This window comes from Motacilla alba, chromosome 15, assembly GCF_015832195.1.
Source record: "Motacilla alba alba isolate MOTALB_02 chromosome 15, Motacilla_alba_V1.0_pri, whole genome shotgun sequence".
NCBI classification, from domain to species: Eukaryota; Metazoa; Chordata; class Aves; order Passeriformes; family Motacillidae; genus Motacilla; species Motacilla alba.
The window spans coordinates 10,609,822-10,632,055 of NC_052030.1; the positions used below are offsets into that span (position 1 = coordinate 10,609,822).

Below are 22,234 nucleotides of genomic sequence, written 5' to 3' on the forward strand. Positions count from 1 at the left end.
CCTGCTGGGTCAGGGTGTGCTCAGGGAGCTCAGCTGTCTGCAGACCTATTTCACAGAATCACAGAATTTCTAGGTTGGAAGAGACCCTTAAGATCATCGAGTCCAAGCCATGTTCTAACACCTCAGCTAGATCATGGCACCCAGTGCCACATCCAGGCTTTTTTTAAACACATCCAGGGATGGTGACTCCACCACCTCCCTGGGCAGATGATTCCAGGATTTGACCACTCTTTCTGTGGAAAACTTCCTCCTCAATTCCAGCCTGGATCTCCCTTGGTGCAGCTCCAGACCGTGTCCTCTTGTTCTGTCGCTGCCCGGAGAAAGAGACCGACCCCAGCTCAGCACAGACACCCTTCAGGAGGTGAGGAGAGTGACAAGGTCACCTCTGAGTCTCCCCAGCTCAGCACAGCCACCCTTCAGGAGGCTGCAGAGAGTGACAAGGTCACCTCTGAGTCTCCCCAGCTCAGCACAGCCACCCTTCAGGAGGTGAGGAGAGTGACAAGGTCACCTCTGAGTCTCCCCAGCTCAGCACAGCCACCCTTCAGGAGGCTGAAGAGAGTGATGAGGTCACCTCTGAGTCTCCTTTTCTCCAGGCTGAACACCCCCAGCTCCCTCAGTCGTTCCTCACACAGCTCGTGTTCCAAGCCCCTCTCCAGCCTCGCTGCTCTCCTCTGGACACGCGTTATCCTGAGGCAGTAACCCCACTATTGGCAGTACAAACCCTCCTGCAGCACAGCCTGGCTCCGGGGGCACAGGACGTTTAGTGAGGCGTGCTGCAAAGGCTGAGGCTGCTGAACACGGCCAGCCCTGCGGGGCTGAGGGTGACAGTGCTGACAATGGCAGGAATTGTGCCTTTCGCTCCCCTGTGACCTTACCGTGCCTGCAGAGCAGCTGGAAGGTGATGTGCTGCTCACTGGGGCTGGTGGAGATGCTGCATTTCTCTACGTTCCTTTCCAGCACATTTACACATCTAAACACAGGGAGAACTGACTGAAAAAGAAAAAAAAAAATCAAAAAAAATCAGTGCAGAGCTCGCTCCCTGAGCAGCTTTGCAATAAACAGAATTTCCCGGGGTTTGTACCCTGGTTTGCCTCAAGCTGCTGCTCTTAAGGCTTCCCCAAACTGCTCTGGGGACACAGGGAGAGCCCAGGCTCTCCTCAGCCACCATCATTTCAGCTGGAAATTGGGTTAACTTGCTGCTGTGTGCAACAACTCAGGAAAATGTACCTTAATGATCAATTTACAGGGGAGGGATAACTGCTTCTCCTTCTGACAGGGCTGGGGCACGGCTGTCCAGCAGTAATGCTGGAAAAACATGGATGAGAAGAACACACAGGCATATGCTGACCTCGAGGAATTCACTGATCTTAAGGCAAGCTGGAAATGGAATCACAGAGTCACCAGGGCTGGAAAAGACCTCCAACATCACTGAATCCAACCACTGAGGGAACAGAAGTAAAATAATTTATTAACTCAAAACTTGAACCTTTTAAAAAGAGCCTTCTCCCGGCTCCAGTGCCACCAGCAAACCTGGAAATTTCCATCTCAAAATTATTTTTTAAAAATTTAAAATGTGTATTTTTATTTGATTTTAATGTTTTAAAATAAAAATAATTGAGTTACCCAAACACCCAGAGCTCAGCTTGTGTTTGAGGCATTTGAGGGGCGTGATCCATACAGGTGAGCAAAGACATCTCAGAAGTTCTTCAGGTATAAAACAAAATATCTCCACTTGTGATTTTCCATCCTCCCAGTGAGCCAAGGAGAGCTGATCACTTTTAGCTAAGAAACCTCTGGAGAAAACACTAATTCTGCTGGAAATGGTGTTTGATTAATCAGAGGCATTAATGGATGTGTTCTTCCTGTTGAGTCAACAGTACAAAACATGTTGTTTTCAGAGGCAGCCCCTGTGTGGTACAAAACTCAAACCTTGTGACCTGTGACAACAGAACTGAACCCTGTGGCATTAATCCAGATGTCCTGGACAATAAAAAAAAAATCAAAGGATCTTAGGGCAGAGTGGGAATGAAATCTTCCACAGTGCAATCTGCATAATTAAAATCACAGAAAATATGGCACGTGTCCATACTGAAAGTGGAGGGAGCTGAGAATGTGATGGACTGAAAGGTACCTGTAGGAGTAACAATATCCAGTAATATAAATATTAGGCTTACAATAAAGATTTTTAAATTAGAAGAAATAAAAATTCACTTACACCTTTTTCTACAGGGTCAAACCAAAATTCATCACTAATCCGTGCTATGGCATGTATTGCTCTTCCAAACACTGCCAGGGAAAGAAAACACTGCAATATGCATTCTAAATGAAAATAAAGGTGGCATTGCACTTTCTCCAGAATAATCCAAGAGAAAGCATTACAAATTTCTTATGCATTTGAAAGCAAAAGGATGGTGGAAATGGTTATTTCTTTTCTATTTAATTAAATTTTTAATTATCCAAACCCTCAAAGTTTTGGAAAACTGCCTCTGATGAGGCACCTCGGACGTCCCTTTGCAGCACCTGGAGTTACCACAAATTAGGTCAATCAGACAAAACTCCACCACCGGGCTTGGAAATGACATTCAGCAGATGGAAAGCCTGGGAAGGAAGGGGACATGCGGAGAGGTGGAATCCTAAGAACACAGCGGAGCCCAGCAGAGGCCCTGCGGCTCTGCCTCTGGCAGCGGCGGAGCAGCTTTCCCCACGGAACGCCGCAGCCAGGAGTGGAGCCGAGCCCCTGGAGGTGCTCAGGGGACACGCAGCCAGGCCCTGGCATCTCCCCCTGGCTGTCCCCAGATGCTGCCCATCGGAACGAGCCGCGCACACCCGCACAACGCCCGATCCCGCCGCGACGAGGGAGAGGCGGATCCCCCGCTCCGCTCCGGGGCTCGTGTTCCGCTCAGGGCCCTGCCGAGGGTGTCCCGCACCGAACCCCGCGTGTGCCGGGCTCCCCGGGCCCCGGTACCTCGGAGCTGCGCCCCCCCGATCACGCACTTCATGGCTGCCCCCCCTCTCCCCTCACGGCCGCGGAGGGCGGGAAACGCCGTGAGGGCGGAGCGCGCGCCGCGCGGAGCCCCGGATGTGGAACCGGGGATTGTGGAACCCAGGGATTGTGGAATTGTGGAATTATGGAATTATGCAATTGTGCAGTTGTGGAATTGGGGATTGTCCCGAGTTACCCGCAGGGATCTTCAGCCCAAGCCCTGGCCCTGCACAGACACCCCAACAATCCCACCCTGTGCCATTCTGAGAGCCTCGTCCAACCTCTCCTGGAGCTCTGGCAGCCTCCGGGCTGTGCCCATTCCCTGGGCTGTGCCCAGCACCCTCTCGGAAGAATCTTTCCCTGATCTCCAACCTACACCCCTGGCACAGCCCCAGCAGTTCCCTGGGCGCTGTCCCTGTCCCAGAGCAGAGATCGGAGCTGCCCTGGGCAGCACCAGCTCCGGGACAGAGCCGGGAAACGCCCCCGACCCAAAAGAAGAGAAGGGCTGAGCATGGCAATAATTGGCATGGGAGGCAAGAGAATCATTGCCGATGGAATACTAATTAATAATGTAACTATGTAACTTGTAGCCAATGAGTACCAATTCTTTTGTTTCCTAAAACACATAAATAGTAAAAATAATTGATAGTTAGGGTGTATGGTTTGTGGGAGACCACGGAGCGCCCAGGCTTGCGCAACTCTGAAATAAATAATCAACGTTTGTCTCTCTCTATCTCTCTCTCGTCATTCTCGGCTCGTTTTGCGGACAACTCTCCTTTCACGCGTGTAAAAACCCAGCCAGCGGAACGCGGCACGGACGCGTTCGGCGCTGTGTTGTCCCTTCGCAGGCGCCGTAGCGGGGCTGGCGCCGGGCGGTTCCGGGAGGGCCGGAGCGGAGCGGGCGCGATGGTGAGAGCGGGGGCACCCCGGAGCTCCCCGGGACCCCCCGGGACCCCCCGGACCCCCGGCCACACCGGAACCCCCGGCACGGCCACAGCAGCCGGGCCCAAACCGGCCGGGCTGGGGGAGAGCGAGCGGGCGGGAGGGCGGCCCCCAGCTGAGGCGAGGCCCCCAGGGGGGTGAGGGCCGGGCCGCGACTGCAGGAGCTCCGTTTATAATTTATATTAATTTTATCGTAATCGCATTATTTTTTTAATTATTTAACGCTTCTTTCATAACATCGACAATTCATTAATTATGATTTGCCCGTTCATTTGGCTGTGTTTTCTCTTCTGTTGCTTCCTCTCGTTTAACATTGATCATGTTCCGCCCTGTTTCTCATCCCCTGCAATCAACTCCTTCATTCCAATCAGGCTGGGCACAGAGTAAGTCACTCCTTGGCTCTCGCTAACACCCGTGGGAAGGGCTCGTTCGTGTTCCTCCGTGCCGCTGGCAGCTGGCTCTGATGAATTTAGGGGCTGCTGGCCAACCCACCCCCCAGCTCACACCCAAAATCCAGGTGTTTTTATCATTTTTCGCCACTGCTTTAAGCTCTAGATACGTGTGGTGATGAAACCCTGCAGTGCTGTCCGTTGGGTTTGGTTACTGCAGCTCGCTGAGCTTTCCTGTAATGCATGGGAGCTGAAATGGGAATTTTGGGGAAGTGTGGGGCTGGCATCCTGTCAGCACAGGGGATGTCTGTGCTGAGAGCACACGCTGCTGGCTCGGTGGGGTGTGTGAGTGGCAGATCATTTTATCATTTTTAAACATCAAACACATAACTGGTACTGCACACTGAAGTCCCTCAGGCAGCAGTAAGACAATCTGTCTATTGCCACTGATTAATCCAAATCGCTGTTACCCACTTGTTACTCTTCAAAGACCATCAAAAATGTCTTTTTCTTTTTATCTCTCCTTGTTTCATTTTAAATTGGTCACTCATTAATTAAAGAGCTTTTGTATTGCTTTACCAATACTTTCAATCATCTGTCTCCAGATGGGTTTGATGGTGGCACTGAGATGTTCTTAAGCTAAAAAAAAAGAAAAAAAACCCTAAACCAATAAAAAATAGTACCCAAGCTCCCTCTGCCTTCTTGAGGGCTGCTAGCCTGAAGGTAACTGCATGGCCTAAAAACCCATGAGGGGAAAAAAAATCTTTAAAAATACAATTTCCTAGCCTAGTTATATTTGTTTCTAGAAATAAATCTGGGCTGTGTCCTTTGCAAACACATTTGAGGGTGTCATTTTAGGAACTGTCTCGCTAACAAGAAGTGGAAGATAAAAATCTCTTTAATTTGGAGCCATTCTTTGAGTTCCTAGGGCTGAGTGTCTCCGGATCCTGGGTTTCCCCAGAGCAGTGCCATAACATTCCCTGCTTTATAAACCTTCTCATGGCCTTTTTGCACAATTAATTTGCCCTGTGTTGCTTGCATTATTGCTTTATTTGCAGATTTAAAGCCTGGGCTGTTAAGCCATGGCCTTGCACCATCTCAGTCCTGGATTTTGAAGCCCCCCACTACATTTTTATTCTGGCATCTGAAACTGTAGGTGGATGGAAGTGAGGACAGGAGCGCTGTGCAGTGACCTGGGCTGGCTCCTCTGCAGTGCCCTCTTTGTATTTTGTTGTTATTTTTTAGCCTTGTTCAGTTTTTCAGTGGTTTCTACAATGAAGACTCTAAACATGCTTCCTCTTCTGGCCAGCTATTAACACATGTTGCAAATTTGCTGCTTTTTAAAAATAGTTTGAGGGGTTTTTTTTTAGTAAGGGGAAAGAAACTTGGATGAAGAGATTTTTTTTTAAGAGAAGTGGCTGCAGTTTGGCCAGGTCTGTGCTTGAAATGTGTTAGAGAGAATAAACAGTGGGATGGTTTATGGCAGCTCCCAAATCTGTGTAAAATACATCAGGTGATGCAACAGGAAGGTGTTATCAGTGTAATTCTTGCACTGCTGGCTTTCAGCAACAGAACAAATCGTTCTGGAGAGCTGTGTTTGTAAAGCCCCCTCTGCGGGGCACAGTCCCATCACCATTCCATCCTCACTGCAGCAGCGTTTGGGTCCAGATGCCAGGCTGTGGCTCTGCAGGGGACATTCAGTGCTGGCCGTGCCCTAACCCCTGTGTGTCCCCTCTGTCCCCTGCTGCCCCTGCAGTTGGTGCTGGTGCTGGGTGACCTCCACATCCCCCATCGCTGCAACAGCCTCCCCGCCAAGTTCAAAAAGCTGCTGGTGCCTGGCAAGATCCAACACATCCTGTGCACAGGGAACCTCTGCACCAAGGACACCTATGACTACCTCAAGACCCTGGCTGGGGATGTTCATGTTGTCAGAGGGGACTTTGATGAGGTAGTGTCTGTTTTTTTTTGGGGTATCTTTTACATTTTTTACATTTGGAGTTGATTCAAGTGAAAGTGGTGGAATGAGTTCCTGAGCTCTCCCCTCCTGGGTGTTGCAATAGGGTTGGGTTTAAATAGAAATCTGTCTAATCTGGTTTATTTGCTTTATTTTTAGAACCTGAATTATCCTGAGCAGAAAGTTGTGACTGTTGGACAGTTCAAAATTGGGCTGATTCATGGCCATCAGGTGATCCCCTGGGGTGACATGGCCAGCCTGGCACTGCTCCAGAGGCAGTTTGATGTGGACATCCTCATTTCAGGACACACACACAAATTTGAGGCATTTGAACATGAAAATAAATTCTATATCAACCCAGGATCAGCTACAGGAGCCTACCATGCCTTAGAGAAGTAAGTGAATTTTGGGGGGATTTTTTTTGGTTTGTTGTTTTTGGTTTATTTGTTTTTTGGGGTTTTTTTTGTACAAAACTGAACTACAAACTCCTGAGGATTAATATTTCTGATTTAAATGTCAGGGAGAGAGAGTTAGAGTTGTGTAACACACACAGCTGTACTTGCTCAATCTCCTGGACTGAAACATGAAATGCTCACAGCCTCAGATCTCATGTGCTGTACTTAGAGAATTAATTCCCATTTTTCTTCAAGTGATTTCTGCTGAATAGTGGTAAGACACTAAGGGGGTTTTAGACACACAATCACTATGAATTTTTTTCCTCTCTTTCCAGCAACATCATTCCTTCATTTGTGCTGATGGACATCCAGGCTTCTACAGTAGTTACATATGTCTATCAACTAATTGGAGATGATGTGAAGGTAGAAAGAATTGAGTACAAGAAATCCTAAAAAAATGTTTTTGCTTGTCTGGTATTTTTACCATTTCCTTCTCAACTGCAAGTTCCAAAACTTGCTTGCTCGTTTACAGCCCTGCACTGTCTCTAACAGCTCAACAATGTAACTTCTTGTCATGAATTTAAACAACCTTGTGTTTGCTTTTCTCTGTATGATTTGTAAAATATCCCATTAAGATAACCGTCTAAATACTGTTCCTTAATGTTTAATAAACTCCACTTCATAGAAAAGCTGAGCCTGGTGAGGTGTTGGGGAAGAATGCAGCAGTTGTGGTGTTTGGTGTTCCCCTTCTAAGGGATGCTTGGACAGGGCTGGAACAGAGATTGAGGGCTCTGGGAGCAGGCTGGGTTTGCTCCAGAATCCAGTTTATATTTTCTTGTCTCAATTTAACATTCTCAACTAAGTTCAAGGAGTAAAATGGCTTGCTAGAGTCTGAAAGGATTACAGTTACCTTGTAATTTCACTGTAGAATTCAATCATTCAATCTCCAGCCAGTGAGGAGAGGCTTTCCTTTACGTGTGGCTCACATCTGACACTCCAGGTTTGTGCTCCTTGCTCCATGCACAGAGGCTCTCAGTGATGTAATTCCACGTGACTCCTCAAGCTGCTGAAGGTAAATCTGGGATGCTCAAGGAGCAGCACCTTGTGGCTCCTCTGTTCCCACAGCTGAATGTATTTTACAGCTCCCCTTTCTCACAACTGCTGTAACTTTCCAACAAAACAGGTTTTTGTCTTTGCCTCCCCCAGCAGAATGTTTAGGATGGGGGCAGTGCCCTTGGCCTTTGGATTATGACTTTTCCATCAGCTGGAACCCTTCTTTCTGTGTCATGAGCTGACTGAATAACTCATTTCTATCCAAAATAAACCTGCTTTGCCCTGGACAAAAAGACATTTCAGGCTGGTGTCTCAAGAACCTCTGGCTAATTGCATTTCATGCAGTCAGAGCAAAGTTGAAAAGAAAACCTTGGCATGTGATACTCAGGGAATTCCATTCACTGGAACATCAATTTATTGACAAACTCATAATTAAGAGGTTTACAGAATATTGTAAGGGGCCAAAATAGATGCATACGTTTATTTCTTTTTAATTTACATCGTAAGGCTAAAATTGACACAGGAGTTTATTGTTTTTACTGTAAGGCCAAAATTGGTACATAAGTTTGTAAAGTTACACTTACAATTTGTCTACAAAGTATTTTACATGAACCACAGCCCCTGCAGTTTTATAGAAGTTTATCACAGGGATGACAAGGTTCTGTGGCTGTGGATGACATCTCAGAGTGGTCCTGACTGCAGGCCTGAACAAGGGGAAATACAGAAGGAAAGGAAATAAACTTCACTCCTTCCCAAAGTTAAAGTGCTGAGTGTGAACTGAGGACTCAGACAGGAGATTCTGCTGTGAGTCTGAACTGCTTTTGTGGGGGTGCAGAATGGAGGAGAAGCAGCCTAGAACAGCTGGGAAAACACGGAGAGGTTGTGGATGCTCCTGGTAAAAGCTTTGGGGTTTTAGTCTGATGTTCTCCTGAGCAGTACAAGAGTTGTGAATGCACAGCCCAACCTCCTGCCAGGAGAGGGAGGAGGGAAAAGGAGATCTCAGCCTAATTTATGGCACTTCCAGGACACAGGACCCCTCTGATCCATTCAGGTACATCTGGAAGGTCAAAGAACAACATTAATAGGGCTTAGGAAAATGGGATGTGATGCAGGACACAGATGTGGTTCAGGTAAAATTAATTATTTGAATTAATGAAGGGATATTTTATTATATACAGTACATGTTATTAAAGTAGATCAGCTAAAAAGTATTTTTGCAAGAAGTTGGGTGAAAGTCTAGAGAAAATACTGCCTGAGGTGCAGAGATGGTTTGTTTTACCTGCAGAAGATGAGATGCTGGGACATCTGCCAGAGCAGGGTTTCCACATTTCTTTTGATACTCTTGAATCAAGGCTGTTGCATCATCAAGGCTGTAAGAGGCAAAATTGGATCAGCTTTGTCAAATGAAGCTCTCTAAAAAGCCAACAATGTAGACAACAGAAGCAAAAAACCAAAGTATGATCCCATAGCTTTAAGTCAGATGGACCCTTGTCATTTCCCAGCAGAGAAAACAAGCCTGGCTTTTTCCTTGGGCCTGTTAATAAAACCAATAAACGCAGAATTTAAATGTTTCTTGGTTCCTGTCCCAGTTTGAGTGTGGGATCAGTGGTAACAGTGCCCTGCAATCCCCAGGGTTGGGCTCTGAGTGTTCCCAGGTGAGTGGGGCCCAGCCCAGCCCCCTTTGTGATTTAAGTGGAGCACAAGAAGGCTTTTAGTTCTTGAAAACTTCGTGGCAAAACCACCAATTCCTAAGTCTTCAGTAGAGGCAGCTCATTTATTTTTTTCTGTGTGTTTTTATTGCTGGATCTGTGACTCTGATGCCCCTGAGCTGCAGTCACCTAAAGGTAAGGTCAAGGTTTTGATTATTTCACTCTGGTTGCTTCTGTTTTAACTGCATTTCATCTGCTGCTAGTCCAGGCTTAACAATCTGTTACTTAGTCATGAATAGCTGTAAAACTCTATCCTAGTGAGGTAAAACTTATTTCTTTATTGACTTAGCAATACTTAAAAATCCTCAGAGACTAAGTATTAAGAAAACCTCCATGACTTCAAACAGAGGAAAATTAAATAAAGCTGAGATTTAATTTTTGCAATCCCTACCAGTTACAGCTGTTTGTTTATTTTTATTTTTTTTACAATTTATTAACTTACCAGTTGTTTTTGGCAAAATAATCCACCAGCTCTTTTATTCTGTGGGTGTTTATCAGGTGTTGCTTTAACAGTGGATAATATTTGGTTTTCCAGAACTGTTCATAGAGCTTCTCGTTGATGATGCTGTCCAAAACCAAAGAGCTGATCTGTAGATTTAAGTGTTAGTAATGAAAAGTGTTAATATTTTAGACAAAAGAGATTTTACTTTTGAATGGAAAGAGCTCATAGTTTTCATTTTGGACTCTATAAAGAATAGGGTTTTGGGGGTTTTTTTACATTTTATTTAAGTGCTGTAAATGGCAGATTTTATGAAAACTGATCTCAGATTCAGAGAGGGAAGTGAGTTAAACTTGCACATGGGGAGGCAGCTCAAGGCAAGGCAAAAGTGCAGCTTCCTAAACCCTTTGGCCTTTTAGCCTCAAATATTTCTTTAGGAAAAACAAGGTGGTTCTGCTGTCCCCAAACAGGGACAGCCCAGAACATGGCACTGGGTATGTACAAGAAGTTTCTCAGTTCCACAACAGAAATAAAAATGCATTTTACAAGTATTTTACATTTTTTTGAGCATTCAAAGTCAAATAAGGCTGGATAAGATCAGAGGAGAGAGAAAAGAAGGTTCTGTGAACACTTTTCTATCAAAAAACCTCCAAGTCAAAGAGAAGTAAATTTGATTTATTTACCTGGGAAGCAAATGCTACCAGTTCTCCAGTGTCCATGTGTTCATCCAATTGTTGCAGCACAGTTTCTTTCTTACAGGTTGATAACAAACCCTTGTGAAAATAAGTTACAAAACATTATTATTCTGTGCTTGATTAAAGCAGGATCACTCCCTTCAGAAATATTTGATTTATTCAGAAATCTTTTGAAATTCTAGGTGCAAATACAGAATTATCAAACCAGGATCTGTGTGCTTGGACTGAAAGTGTTGCTTTTAACTCTCAAATGGTGTTTTGCTGTAGCTCTCAGAGATTTTTTGACTCATTGCCAGCAAGCTGTGTCTTACACTTCAGCTGTGATTTGGGGAAACCTTTCTGAGAGGAACTTTAATGACTGGAAGTCTAAGAATTTAAAATGCCTTTAGTGGTCCCAGTTTGCTGGTGGCAAATATGGGAACAGGCTCTAGTGCTTCATCTGGGAGAACAGTGCAGAGCAGAAGTTAATGGAAACAAATAAGAGCAGGGAAAATGCCAAGGCTCCTGGATGGTGAGGATGTGGTTTTAAGGCAGAAGGTGCATCAGAGCTGGTGCATATCAAACATCTTGGTAGTCAGGAGCTTTCAGCTCAACACCCTTCCCAAGCAGGATTCAGAGCTTTTCCTACCATCTGCTCTGGCTTGGGTTTTACTGGTTTTCTTCCCCCATGTGCTCTATGGGTGGGATCTCATAAAACATCCTCAAATTCTCCAAAGGCAAAGTCAGATGACAAAGCTGACAAAGCTGGGGATGACTGGAGTTTTAAAAGAAAAAGGAGGAAGTGTTTACATGATCCCTTTAGCAGCCTTGGAGGGTGGCAGATGTTGAGCATTTATCAGTAGGGATGTGTTGATGTTACCTGGAATTCCCCTCTGACCTGCTCTGGTGAGCAGGACATGCTTAAGGATATTTCCCTTGCAGAGACAGCACACAAAACTTCTGATTTACCTGAATTTGCTGCTCTCTCTTCTCAGAGTGAGGAATGACCAAGAGGCAGCCCAGGGCAAAAGCTGGGAGGTCCAGCTGGGTGTATTGTTTAGCAATTCCAACAATATCCAGGTCAGCCAGGACAGGACACCTTCAGGAGATCAGGAGGGAAGATCTCAGTGTGATTTGTTTAACTGGAAGGCTCAGTGCTGTCAGCAAAACTGCCCTGAGATTTGGAAGTCAGGTAGGGCAGCACATTTCTACCTCACATTAATTCCAGAAATGGCCGAGCAAATTGAAGTTTCACTGAATACAAACCCATGAGGATTTTCTAAAAGCCCAAATCACACCTCCAGTTTCTCTAAGCAGCCTATTTTGAGGGCAGTTGTGGGCCACCAGCCCAGAGCAGAGCTTTGGCACAGATGTGTCTGCACAGCAGTGTAGGATCCCTCTCCAGATAATCTTCAGGGTCCCTCCTGACCCAAACCTGTTCTATTTCCCAAGTAGCTTTGGTTCAAGTCAGGCTCTCTGAGCTCTGGTGGGTCTTTTGAGCAAGTCAGAGCCTGGTGGTGACTGAAATAAGGAAACAATGTGCTTTTCATTGCAAAGGCAGTGCAGGTCTGGCTCATGCACAGGACGTTCAGGGGCAGGGCTGGGACCTCACCTGAGCAGGAGCACAAAGCACTCCTGGCACTCCTGCAGCTGCCTGGGACTTGGTGGACACGAGGCTGAGAAAGAGAGAAAGAAAGAGAGCAAGGTGTAGTAAATCTGCAACCAAGTTACTCCAGGAGCAGGGCAGGGAGTACAGCCCTACCTGTGAGGAAGGGGGACAGGACCACGCTGCGCCAGGCTCGGCTGAAGCTGGGAATCTGATGGCAACAAAGGTTTTTTTCAAGTTACAAAAGCAGGTGAAACCAAATGTGTTATAAACACAGACACCCTGACCCACTGCACCTGGAGGAAGCCTGTCAATATTCCTTTTTATTTATCCTGGAGGAATTATTCCCTAACATTGCTTTCCTTTGTTCAGAGCCTAAGATTTAGGAATATTCTGACTGATTCTGTCCAATGTTTACTGATACATTGCACTGTCATAGAAATAATAGCAATTCAAAAAGAATCTTTTCATGGCTGACACACAAACACTCCAAATTCCTGTTAAGTGAAGAAAAAGATGAGGAGCCAGACAATATTTGCTTACCTCCCATAATGAAGGAATCCCAGTAATTGCAACCAAAACTCTTCTTAGATACTGAATCTGGAAGAAAAAAATTCAAGTCCTTTAGTGTTTCTGAAGATTTGCCAATAATGTACAGAAAACTGTGCATTATTGCCAAATTTAGCTTGTTTTGTCTGCAGGATGCAAACTTTAGAGTTTCTCAAGGTACCCGTGCTCCTTTGACACCTATGGAAATTTGCTTTGTAGTTTAGTGGATTAAATTATCAAGCACACTGCCAGGTGCATCTGTTACCTCCTCAGGCTGCAGGAACTTTACATAATGTTTGACAGTCACAGGCAATTGGGATTCTGAATGGCAACAATCAGGATTTCCATCATCATAAATACATTTTAGGGCTCATGTATATATGTACACACATGGAAATATTACATGTATGCACAGTTTGGATGTATTTGCACACAAGAATGTGCCTACTATGTTATAAATTGATAATAATATGAAGAAATTTTTCAATTTATTACCAGATAATTTATTCTGAAAGGCTTTTTAAAAAAATCAAAGATCAAAATTCAAATTCCTCAAATCTTCACCAGTTCAGTATCTCAGAGCTCAGAGTAACAGTGGTTTATAGTTTGTGTATCTATGCTGCAAATCACTGGATAAACCCAGCCTTTTTCTCCCCTTCCTGCAGGATTTTATCCTTAAAAAATTCCTTACCATATTGAAGCCCAGGAGTTTCTGTAGGAGGCCATTCCAGAGCTGGGGATCATAGACTTGGTATTCTAAACTCAGCTCTGTCACCAGCCTCACAGCCTGAAGGGGAGCAAGGACATGCTGCATTTTAACAGAAATTCATCATCTTCAAACCTTTCCAAGCCACTTCCAAAATGATTGTACACATGGGAGGAACAAAACCTAAACCGTCTAAATGTGGTATTTTATTTTCTAATTGTAGAAAGGGTAAAAAGCTTTTATCTGTCATTTCCAGAGTATATTGAAGAAAAATGTTTAGAAAAGCCTGTGCTTCGCAGAGAGGTGTAAATTCACAGAGTGTGTAACAAAATTTACAAAGGATTTAAAAATCCTACCCTGGGTTCGTGACTGTGGTTCTTCCACAGCCCTTTAATCATGCCTTCCTTAGGGCTCTTGTGGAATGATTCATAAGTGTATGGAATATTCAAGATCTCAAACTCTGCCAGATAAATGCAGCACTTCAGAAAATACCTGTGAAAATAACCCCCCCACCAAAGCAGGAGTTAAGTGATGCTTATATTTTAATCCACGTATCCAAGCTCAGGATAACACAGAAAAGTGTCCTTTAATATGTCAAAAATTCCTCTTACTTGACTTTCTCAATGGGTTTCTTGAAGAGTGATTCCACAGTGTTGGTGTCTGCCAGGTAGAGCAAACACCTGAAGGCTCTGGTCCTGTGAGCAAATGTCAGCTGGGTGTCACCAAAGGGCTGAGGGGGAAAACACAGTCCCAAAGTCACAACTACTGGCTGAGCAACTAGAAAGGATCATCCCAGGCGTATAAAACCCTCTGGTTTTTTAGATTTCAGACTATTGATACAGGCAAGAAAAATGTTTGTGATGTATGGTAGCACAAATGTAATTAGGTGTGGGAAAACTGGAGGTTAAGGTTCTGCTGGAACAATTTTACCACTCTGCTTTCATTCCACCCAAAGTGAGCCAATGTCTTGCACCAGCTTAAGGCACACTCTAGCAAATGTTTCATGAAGTTGTTTCAGATAATATCAGCAATAGGCTTAGAAAACCCAGAGTTCAAGGGCTGCTCTTGAGAGTTAATAGCAAAATTCAGTGAAAATCAGTTTTAAGCAAAGATTGGTGAAGGGAGGAAAACACAGAGCTCAAACAAATCACAAACCATCCAAAACACAGATGGAAAAGCCAGAAGTTGAAGTTCTTGCAGTAAAGCAGACAACGTTTGATTTTAATAAGAGGTAAAAAGCTAAAACAAGAATTTAGCAACTCACAGATGTGTCAGATGTTGTAATGGCAAAAAGCATTCTTGAACTGTAATCCATAGGGCGAGACTGAAGCAGGTAAATAACCCTGAAAAATGGGATTGTTTTTAATGCAGGCACAGCTACTGAAACACAACACATCAACTGTCATTTAAATGGGAATATTGCAGTGTCAAAAAGAGAGCAAGGATATGAAAAAAGAGGGGAAAACCTCCAAAAAGCTACTCTTAAAAATTTACAGATTTAAGTTATTGTCAGTGGGGTTTTGTGGTATAAATAAATATTGGATGATTCAAAAGTGATGTCAGCAGAAAGTAAAAATAAGAACAATGAGCTCTGAATCACATACCCACTGTTAGGTTTCTTGAAAAAGCCATTTTTAACTGGCTAGTTAAAAATAATTCACCAGATTACAGGTAAGGGAACACACAGACCTTCGGAGCTCTTCATCCTCCTGTACATCTCCAAAGATTTCTTGGGTTTTCTTTAAAAAGAAATGAAAATTTAGATGAGTTTTCCACATTGTTTGGATAAATAGCTGGGTCATATCCCTGCTTACAGCAGTGTTTGATGAGGCTGATGTATTTACAACTGCTTTACCCTCCAGGCTGGCTGCACTAAAGGGAAGGTTTGAATCCACCCAGAGAGAAGGAAAAACATTTCAAATCCTTCTCAGCACAGCCACTGCTGTGCTATTTTAGGGAAGTACTGAACTCTTAAATACATTCACGAGTACTACAGGCAGTTTGTACAGAATAACCTCAGTTGTCTTAAACAAGTGGAGGAAAAAAGCCCTTATTTTATATAATGGGTAATTTTCCTTCAAACCCTAAAGTTTCTTACCCCTGGGGGTGGTGTGCTTGGACACAGCCATTTGGCCAGCAGCTTGTCACAAATTTTGTTCATATCCAAGTTGTTAATCTCAGCAATCTCCTTAGCTGCCTCATGGATATCTACAGGAAGAGGTGCAGAAAATGTTATTTCCAAACCAGAGCTGGGTTTTTTTCAAGGAGCTTCTCTTTGCTCAAACTCACCTGGATAATCTCTGCCAGCTGGATTTTGGAACCTCTGGTCTATGCTGTGGTGTTCATACAGTAAAACAATCAGATTTGCTGGTTTCCCAATGGATTTTAGATGCTCCCCAGTGTTCAAGTTATTTGTTATCAGGACATTTTCTGTTGCTGCTCTCTTATACTGCAAGTGTAAGTTCCTCTGGAGGACTTCTGCTTTCTCATGTGGCTCATCCTTTAGCAAAACACCAGAGTTTTACATAAAAAAGCCTCTTTTACTCAAAAGCACAAGAAAAATCATCTTTTCACAGACTGGACATCAGGATCTGCTCTTCAGAGGTGCCCCCACACCTTTACCCACAGGTATTTTTTCTGCAGACAGAGAGGATTAACCACATTGCTCTAGCTAGGAAAGGTATTTTGGAAAAAAAAATTGTAAAGCTGTTGTGAAAGAGCCAAATAAAATATGTAAAAGTAGGAAAAATTAAGAGATTTTGAGGTAAAATGTAGAAGAAAAGAAGATTAATAATAAAACTCATGGCTGCTCAAATTTCAGTTTAATTTTGGTATAATTCTCTCTGGTCATGAGACTAAGTACAGAGAACTATTTAGGGTTCTTTGTGCCTCAACAACTCCATAGGAAATTTGAGATTTATAATCAAAGCTGAGATTCTTATTCACCTTCCCCTGTGAAAGTAAACCGTGTAAAAACAAGCCTGAGAATCAAGTCCAAGCAGATTCTCTTTATATATAACCCTGCAAACAGCTAAAGAGTCTTGGAACTGTAAGCAAAAATTAATAATGCTATTGATCAAAGCTGGATCAGACTCCACATGTTCTCCTGCAGCAAGAAAAATGCACTCAACAGGAGAAGGAACAAATTATTCTTCCCTAAATCTGCTCATTTTTTGTCCAAGCTCCAAGAACACTAAGCTTGATTTTTGCAGGAGAATGTTCCAGGACAGAGGGGATTCTTCTCGGGGTCACTTCCCCAAAATTATTTCCCATAGCAGGATTGGTTATGGTACAATTTAAACACCAGTGCCCAAACCACCCCAAATTAAAATACAAACGTAAGTATTTTGTGATTTTTGTAGTGACTTCACAACAATCTGGCAAGCAGTTTCCATTACCTTTGCTGTAGTACTCTTCAGCCACTTCTCAGCCAGATACAGACAGAATTTCAGTGCCTGGACATGGTCAGGACCTTTTCAATGATTAAGAAAAAGAAAGGGAAAGAAGTAAATAAATTAAGTTTTCATTAATCCTTCTTACACTATATACTATATCCTATCCATTTTATTTTGAAGAATTAAATAAATATTAGAAGCTATTTAAAATATTAGGAAAACTTTTGTGTCTAAAGAGCAAAAAAAAAATTATTTATTTGGATTTAAATAGCAGAGAAAGTGATTAAATTGGGCTAAAATGTTGTCTTTTGGTAGAAAACTTGTCTGAAGATAGTGTGAACATGGAGAAACTTCTGGCAGGACAAGAGAGCCAGGCTGGATGGGGCTTGGAGCAACCTGGTTTAGTGGAAGGTGTCCAGGTTTGGGCTGGAAGGACCTTAAAGCCTTTCTATGATTCTACAAAAAGAGGGGGGGAAAAGGATTTAAGGGTGATGCTGTGGTATCAAATGGGTGTTTTTCCAACCCATTGTTCCAAACTGGATGCAGGAGATAAATTCACCTTCATGCTCCAGCTTTGCTGGCTGTTATTCAGGATCAGTGAACAAATGTTTGCTCCCACCCTCGCTCTGCTTGTCCCAAGCCTCCCATTCCTTCCCCATCCCATTTGCAACTCACCCGTGGGGAATTCCTGGGCAATCTTGTGAGCCATGGCCACGGCCCACTCTGGATTGACTATGGCCAGCAGATAGGACTGAAGTGCCTGCACAGTTTTGATGGTTTCCTTGTTAACAATGGAGGTACAGCCACTGCTTCTCATTTCAAATATTTTTGGTTTCAGTTTTTTCTCAAAGACATGGCGAACTGCAGACATGTGGAAGGTATCCAGGGAAACCTGGAAAGGTAGATGAAGAGTTGTCAGAGCTTCTACAGTGAGGCCAACATCATGCAAAAGAAAGATTGAAACTTCTTATTTTGGGGTGTGGGGGAATAATATTTAAATCAAGCTGTTACTGTACCTTCATCAGTTTGGAAATCAACAGAAGGGTCGGGAAGGTTTCCTCACTGAGCTCTGCAGCTGAAAAGGAAAAGTAGCCTGGGTGAGTCTCACAATCCACTGGCAGCTTCCTCTGTGAAATGAAGCATTTTCAGTTCATTGGTGGATGGGGACCTCCATTGGGAGAGAAAGGATTTGATCCTAAGTATCCCCACTGGACTGGGAAGGGGGATATGTGGGTAAATTTTGGAGGTCCTAGGAAAGAATTTGAGGGCAAACCCTGCGCTGTATTTATCATCTTAGCTCCTCTGGGCAGCAATTTGGGAGCACAAGAAGGGCTTTCAGTTGGGATGAAACTGCATTAATGAAGAATTAGAGTTCATATCCAACATAAACTGGGGCACTTTGAAGGTCAGAGGTAGCAGAGAAAGGAATTTGAGATCCTGAATTTACATATAATGTTCCAGAAGCACTGGGCAGTCCTGAAGAACAGCAGGTGAAAGGGCAGCCTGGTGTGAGCAGCTGGAGACAAGGGAATCATCTGCTCCAAAACATATTGGTGCTCTAGGTCCACTGGTGGAGAAATCCTGGTGTAAGATTTCAGATGTTTGAGGAGGCTCAAAGCCTAGGGGAAAAAAAAAATATAAATCACTGAGAAATTACCACAAATCCCTGTTTTAAGGCTGTTTTCTGAGGGAAAGGTGTGTACATGGAATAATTAAATTTCAACAGTGCTGAGTAGCTCCATCAATAAACAGACAAAGCAGGATTGAGGTGCCATCAGCAAGGTCACACATCTGGACACACCTGGCTCAGCTGGATGCTGGTGTTCTTCTCATCAGCACTTTGGATCACTCTCAGGACAATTTCCAGAGTTTCATAGTCATAAGGATCCAGCTGTTCAAAATAATCATGTTTTATAAGATTCTGCATGATTTGTCTCATAAGAGCATAAAAATGTGTTGATTTTCCCCCAGTTTTAATACCAATTACTGTTTCTTCAGTGTTATGTTGATATAAGCATCATGACATAAATCTCTAAAGCCCTTTCCTAAATCCAAAAAAAAAAGGCATCAGGATTTTGCTGAAAGACCAGACAATAAGTGCTGGAAATGAAATCAAACAAACCCCAAAAAACTCACCCCACAAAAACCCCAACCCTCTGGAATACAAAATCAAACCCCAACCAAACAAAAACACCCCCAACATATCATTTTTAACCCCCAACTATTTTTAATGTAGAACTCTTCCAGTGTATTTAGAAATGAGTTTTTTGTTGGATTTTTCTGGCTGGTCAGTTTTTAAGAGAGGTGGGGATGAAAGACTCCTGCCTCTCTTTTGAGAAAATTAGCTATGTGGCTGTCATTTCTTCTGTAGAGAAGCAGAAAACTGAATCTTAACATTTACAAGCTTTAAGAAAATTTGAAAAAAAACACAACCTTTTCAGTTTCTGTGGAATTATTCCTCTGTCCTTCAAGTGACATGCAGCAATTATTAGATGTAGATTCCAAGGATGTGGCTGTGTTGGTTTTTTTTGTTTTATTTTATTTTTTTTTTTTACCTTGTACAATATTCCACTGAGGCTCAGGACCAGGTCTTTGGTGCTGTTCAGCAGAGGGATTATTTTTAGTGCTCTAGCCAGTAATGTGGAATGAGGCTGCCTCTCACTGCTTTCTGCAGAGTCATCTTCAACATCATTTGTGTTTGAATTCTGGAGCAGAAGGGTTTCAATGCAGAGCTGCAGTGCAGCATCACTGTCCAGCATGAAAGTGCTAGGAAAGAACAGGATGTGATTTTCTCTGGGAGCTTTGGTGTCATCAAGGAGCTTCTTTCCTTAGAAATAAATTAATCCAAGGCAGGATGTATTCTGAATTGCATTTTTTTTTAAGAGAAGAGTTTGTATTTTATGTTAATTAGGATTTATTTCAAGCAAAATAGATTCCAGTGGCCATGGTTGTTTTTACAGCAATAGATTTCATGGAATCAGTACCTGCAGTAATTCAGGATGAGAGCTGTGTCCACTTCTGGGTTTTGTACCAGCACTCTTATGAGTTCTTTTTTCCTCACTGGTGGCTGTCTAAACACAGTCTCAAAAGAAATCTGCAGATAAAACCACATTCATCTGCTCAAGAGAGTCCTTTAGACAACATCAAAACTAATTCCTTATACAGTGAAGCTTTGACTCCTTTTAGTTTCAATCCAGACACTTTCAGAGCAGGACAAAGTGGATTTGCTGATTATCCCCTGTGTCAAATAATACTCAAGAACTTAAATTTTCTTTTTCAGCCCCCTCAGTTATTGCATTTCCATTTTTGATGTTTATTTATGCAGAATGAAAAATCAAAAACAAAACCCCAACTTTGCTTACATTTGACTGGGAAATCTGCCTAAAAACTCTCACACACCCCAGATTATATTGATATTATTAACTGATTACTTATAAAACCCTAAAATAAGTAAATAAATAAAAACTTACACCAAATTTACCGAGCTGGATGCCCCATTCTGCATCAATAATCAATTCCTGGAATTTTCTCTTTTCTTCTGCTTCACCATATTGGTCAGCAAGCTCTGCTCCCACCAGAGCTACTGCCTAGAAGGAAGGAGAAAGGAAGTGAATACAAGTCTAAGAAATAATTTGAAAATGGGGAATCGTGAGATGTAAATCCTTAGAGGAACTTCAAACAATTCATAAATGAACACACAACTGTGTAAAATGAAAACAAACCTCAGAGAAGGTGTCAGGACTACCCCACCTCCTGAGCTGGCAACTCAAAGCTGCTTTAAAATCTTTCTCTAAAATATTTTCCTAGCATTGTAGAAAGGAATACAAAAGGTACTTTTTAGGCATTTTCTCAGAATTTGCATTACTCTCCCTCCCCATTTCTTTATTTCCCATCTTCCTTTATATTTTAATAGATGCATTCACTCATTCCATTCTCGACAACTGCTGCCAGAGAACAACTTATCCAAAATATAACATGGATAACAATTGTGATGGCACCTGAAATAAATCATTTCAAGCTTTGGAATAAGTCATTGTGAGGTTGAAAATCACATTAATATTGACAGCAACTTCCCACTGTGGTACAGAGGCTCTAAATGAAGGATCTCCTTCATTCTCTGTTTGCTGAAGAAACTCAAGGCCTTGGGAATTTACCAAAACTTTTCTGTAATTCTGCCATGAGGCGTTTATGACCTCCCAGAGCTTATTGAACATCTCTTCCTTGGGCAGAACAGTGCAATAGCCCAGGGCCAGGTTCTGATCGATGACACGAGAGTTGAACACCTGTGGTTTGGAAAAAAAAAAAAAAGATAAATTTTAGGAATTGATTTAATTTCTTCAATAGGTCTCTTTGTATCAGGTGAAACACAGGAAAAATATTCCAGAATTTAGACATTGAGTTTTTAAGTTAGAGAGGAAAAAGAATAAAAAGGCAGTTCAGGATTTAAAATTTAACATCTCAATATCCTGAAGCCAGCCTGGAAGTGACTTCCCTTAGTCTAAGTTGCCTTAGGAGATGGTAAATTGCAGGTTTTGCACAGAGCTTTTTAAAAACTCCCCCCACCTAGGAAAACTATCAATCTAAAACAAATCCAGGATTTCAAATGAGATAGGGAATACCTACAGATCCTAAAGGCCATTACTGCCATTTGAGACCCTAAAGGATCCCCCAAAGGTGAGGCTCCCACTGTCCAGAAGCTTCCAAGCAGAGCAAATTGAGCAGGAACAGCCCCAAAGGGGCACACAGCCTCTTTGGAAAAGGCTGTTCAGGGAGGTGGTTGAGACACCCCTGCTGAAGGTGTTTAAAGATGTGGAGATGTGCTCAGGACATGCTTTTAGGTGGACTTGGCTTTAGTTTAAGGGTTGGGCTCCACGATCTCGAGGGTCTTTTCCAAATGAAACAATTCCATGTGGCTGCCAGGTAGAGCAGAAGTGGCTCCCTCACCCTTTCCAGGGGATTCTTACCTTGTGCAGTAAGTTCAGGACAGAGGTCTTGATTACTGAACTGCTCCTCTCTTTCATAGCTATGAGGAAGCTTCTGGTTTCAGTGAGTAGCAGATCTTTGTCATGTGGCTGTTATGAAGAAAACAGCACCTAATTAAAAATAAATTCTAAATCTTCAACTTCTTGTCATTTACAGCATAGTAGGAGGTGCTATGGTAATTGTATTTTCAGATTTATTTGAGGCCTTACAAAGATTTCTTCTAGATAGAAAAAGGATTTCTGTTTTCCAAGTGCTTTTGAATTGAGGAATGTTTCTTGAATATTCTATTTGTGACTTTTCCCATACTAAAACGACATGAAGGAACAGAGTAAACCGTAATTAACACTCATTCTAGTCTCTGCAGGGAAGTCAGGAATAAAAGCTCAGTTCTGAACACACTTTGCAAAGGGAGAGGACCATGAAAAACAGGGGAAAAACCACCAGCTCCTTTAAAAAC

The 22,234-nt window shown here is 43.0% G+C and overlaps 3 protein-coding genes across 17 annotated transcripts in view; 1 reads left to right on the forward strand and 2 right to left on the reverse strand.

The window, feature by feature from the left end:
- The window catches only part of RAD9B (RAD9 checkpoint clamp component B), a 9,309-nt gene extending 6,192 nt beyond the window's left edge, over window positions 1-3,117 (reverse strand). Inside the window, exons 1-4 of one of the 8 annotated variants that reach the window (XM_038152267.1) lie at window positions 2,966-3,117; window positions 2,216-2,286; window positions 1,228-1,377; window positions 876-990 (exon numbers count right to left, since the gene is read on the reverse strand). In XM_038152267.1, coding sequence (XP_038008195.1) covers window positions 876-990; window positions 1,228-1,377; window positions 2,216-2,286; window positions 2,966-2,999 — 370 coding nt within the window. In that variant the 5' untranslated portion in view covers window positions 3,000-3,117. The other 7 variants (XM_038152259.1, XM_038152262.1, XM_038152266.1 and 4 more) reach the window with 7 other exon arrangements.
- Window positions 3,118-3,634: 517 nt separating this feature from the next.
- Window positions 3,635-8,003, forward strand: VPS29 (VPS29 retromer complex component). 3 transcript variants are annotated; one of them, XM_038152278.1, is made up of 5 exons: window positions 3,635-3,892; window positions 4,297-4,308; window positions 6,071-6,262; window positions 6,428-6,663; window positions 6,999-8,003. In XM_038152278.1, exons 1-5 carry the CDS (start codon window positions 3,890-3,892, stop codon window positions 7,114-7,116), a joined length of 561 nt encoding a protein of 186 aa, XP_038008206.1. In that variant the 5' UTR covers window positions 3,635-3,889; the 3' UTR covers window positions 7,117-8,003. The 3 variants fall into 3 exon arrangements, with proteins under 3 accessions (XP_038008206.1, XP_038008205.1, XP_038008204.1); XM_038152277.1 differs by lacking the exon at window positions 4,297-4,308 and having other exon boundaries at window positions 3,756-3,892; XM_038152276.1 differs by lacking the exons at window positions 3,635-3,892; window positions 4,297-4,308 and adding an exon at window positions 4,328-4,442.
- Window positions 8,004-8,108: 105 nt separating this feature from the next.
- KNTC1 (kinetochore associated 1) overlaps window positions 8,109-22,234 on the reverse strand; it is a 31,820-nt gene continuing 17,694 nt past the window's right edge. For 5 of the 6 annotated variants that reach the window (XM_038152237.1, XM_038152235.1, XM_038152236.1 and 2 more), the window contains 24 exons: window positions 21,759-21,866; window positions 20,949-21,077; window positions 20,265-20,381; window positions 19,779-19,888; window positions 19,350-19,560; window positions 18,596-18,685; window positions 18,242-18,413; window positions 17,811-17,869; window positions 17,470-17,686; window positions 16,798-16,871; window positions 15,689-15,899; window positions 15,498-15,607; window positions 15,089-15,138; window positions 14,664-14,742; window positions 14,011-14,129; window positions 13,756-13,891; window positions 13,385-13,480; window positions 12,688-12,744; window positions 12,301-12,355; window positions 12,151-12,214; window positions 11,508-11,637; window positions 10,548-10,637; window positions 9,868-10,013; window positions 8,109-9,086 (listed from right to left, as the gene is read on the reverse strand). In XM_038152237.1, the coding sequence (XP_038008165.1) occupies window positions 8,918-9,086; window positions 9,868-10,013; window positions 10,548-10,637; window positions 11,508-11,637; window positions 12,151-12,214; window positions 12,301-12,355; window positions 12,688-12,744; window positions 13,385-13,480; window positions 13,756-13,891; window positions 14,011-14,129; window positions 14,664-14,742; window positions 15,089-15,138; window positions 15,498-15,607; window positions 15,689-15,899; window positions 16,798-16,871; window positions 17,470-17,686; window positions 17,811-17,869; window positions 18,242-18,413; window positions 18,596-18,685; window positions 19,350-19,560; window positions 19,779-19,888; window positions 20,265-20,381; window positions 20,949-21,077; window positions 21,759-21,866 (2,799 nt within the window). In that variant the 3' untranslated portion in view covers window positions 8,109-8,917. The remainder of the gene's footprint in view (window positions 9,087-9,867; window positions 10,014-10,547; window positions 10,638-11,507; window positions 11,638-12,150; window positions 12,215-12,300; window positions 12,356-12,687; window positions 12,745-13,384; window positions 13,481-13,755; window positions 13,892-14,010; window positions 14,130-14,663; window positions 14,743-15,088; window positions 15,139-15,497; window positions 15,608-15,688; window positions 15,900-16,797; window positions 16,872-17,469; window positions 17,687-17,810; window positions 17,870-18,241; window positions 18,414-18,595; window positions 18,686-19,349; window positions 19,561-19,778; window positions 19,889-20,264; window positions 20,382-20,948; window positions 21,078-21,758; window positions 21,867-22,234) is intronic. The other variant, XM_038152234.1, reaches the window with a different exon arrangement.

Excerpts from the sequence above, each read along its gene's own strand:
- VPS29 (XM_038152276.1), top strand. The coding sequence starts at position 4,389 with ATGAATTTAGGGGCTGCTGGCCAACCCACCCCCCAGCTCACACCCAAA. Across the intron at positions 6,263-6,427 it reads TCAGAGGGGACTTTGATGAG|AACCTGAATTATCCTGAGCA; the intron begins GTAGTGTCTGTT and ends CTTTATTTTTAG. Across the intron at positions 6,664-6,998 it reads GCCTACCATGCCTTAGAGAA|CAACATCATTCCTTCATTTG; the intron begins GTAAGTGAATTT and ends CTCTCTTTCCAG.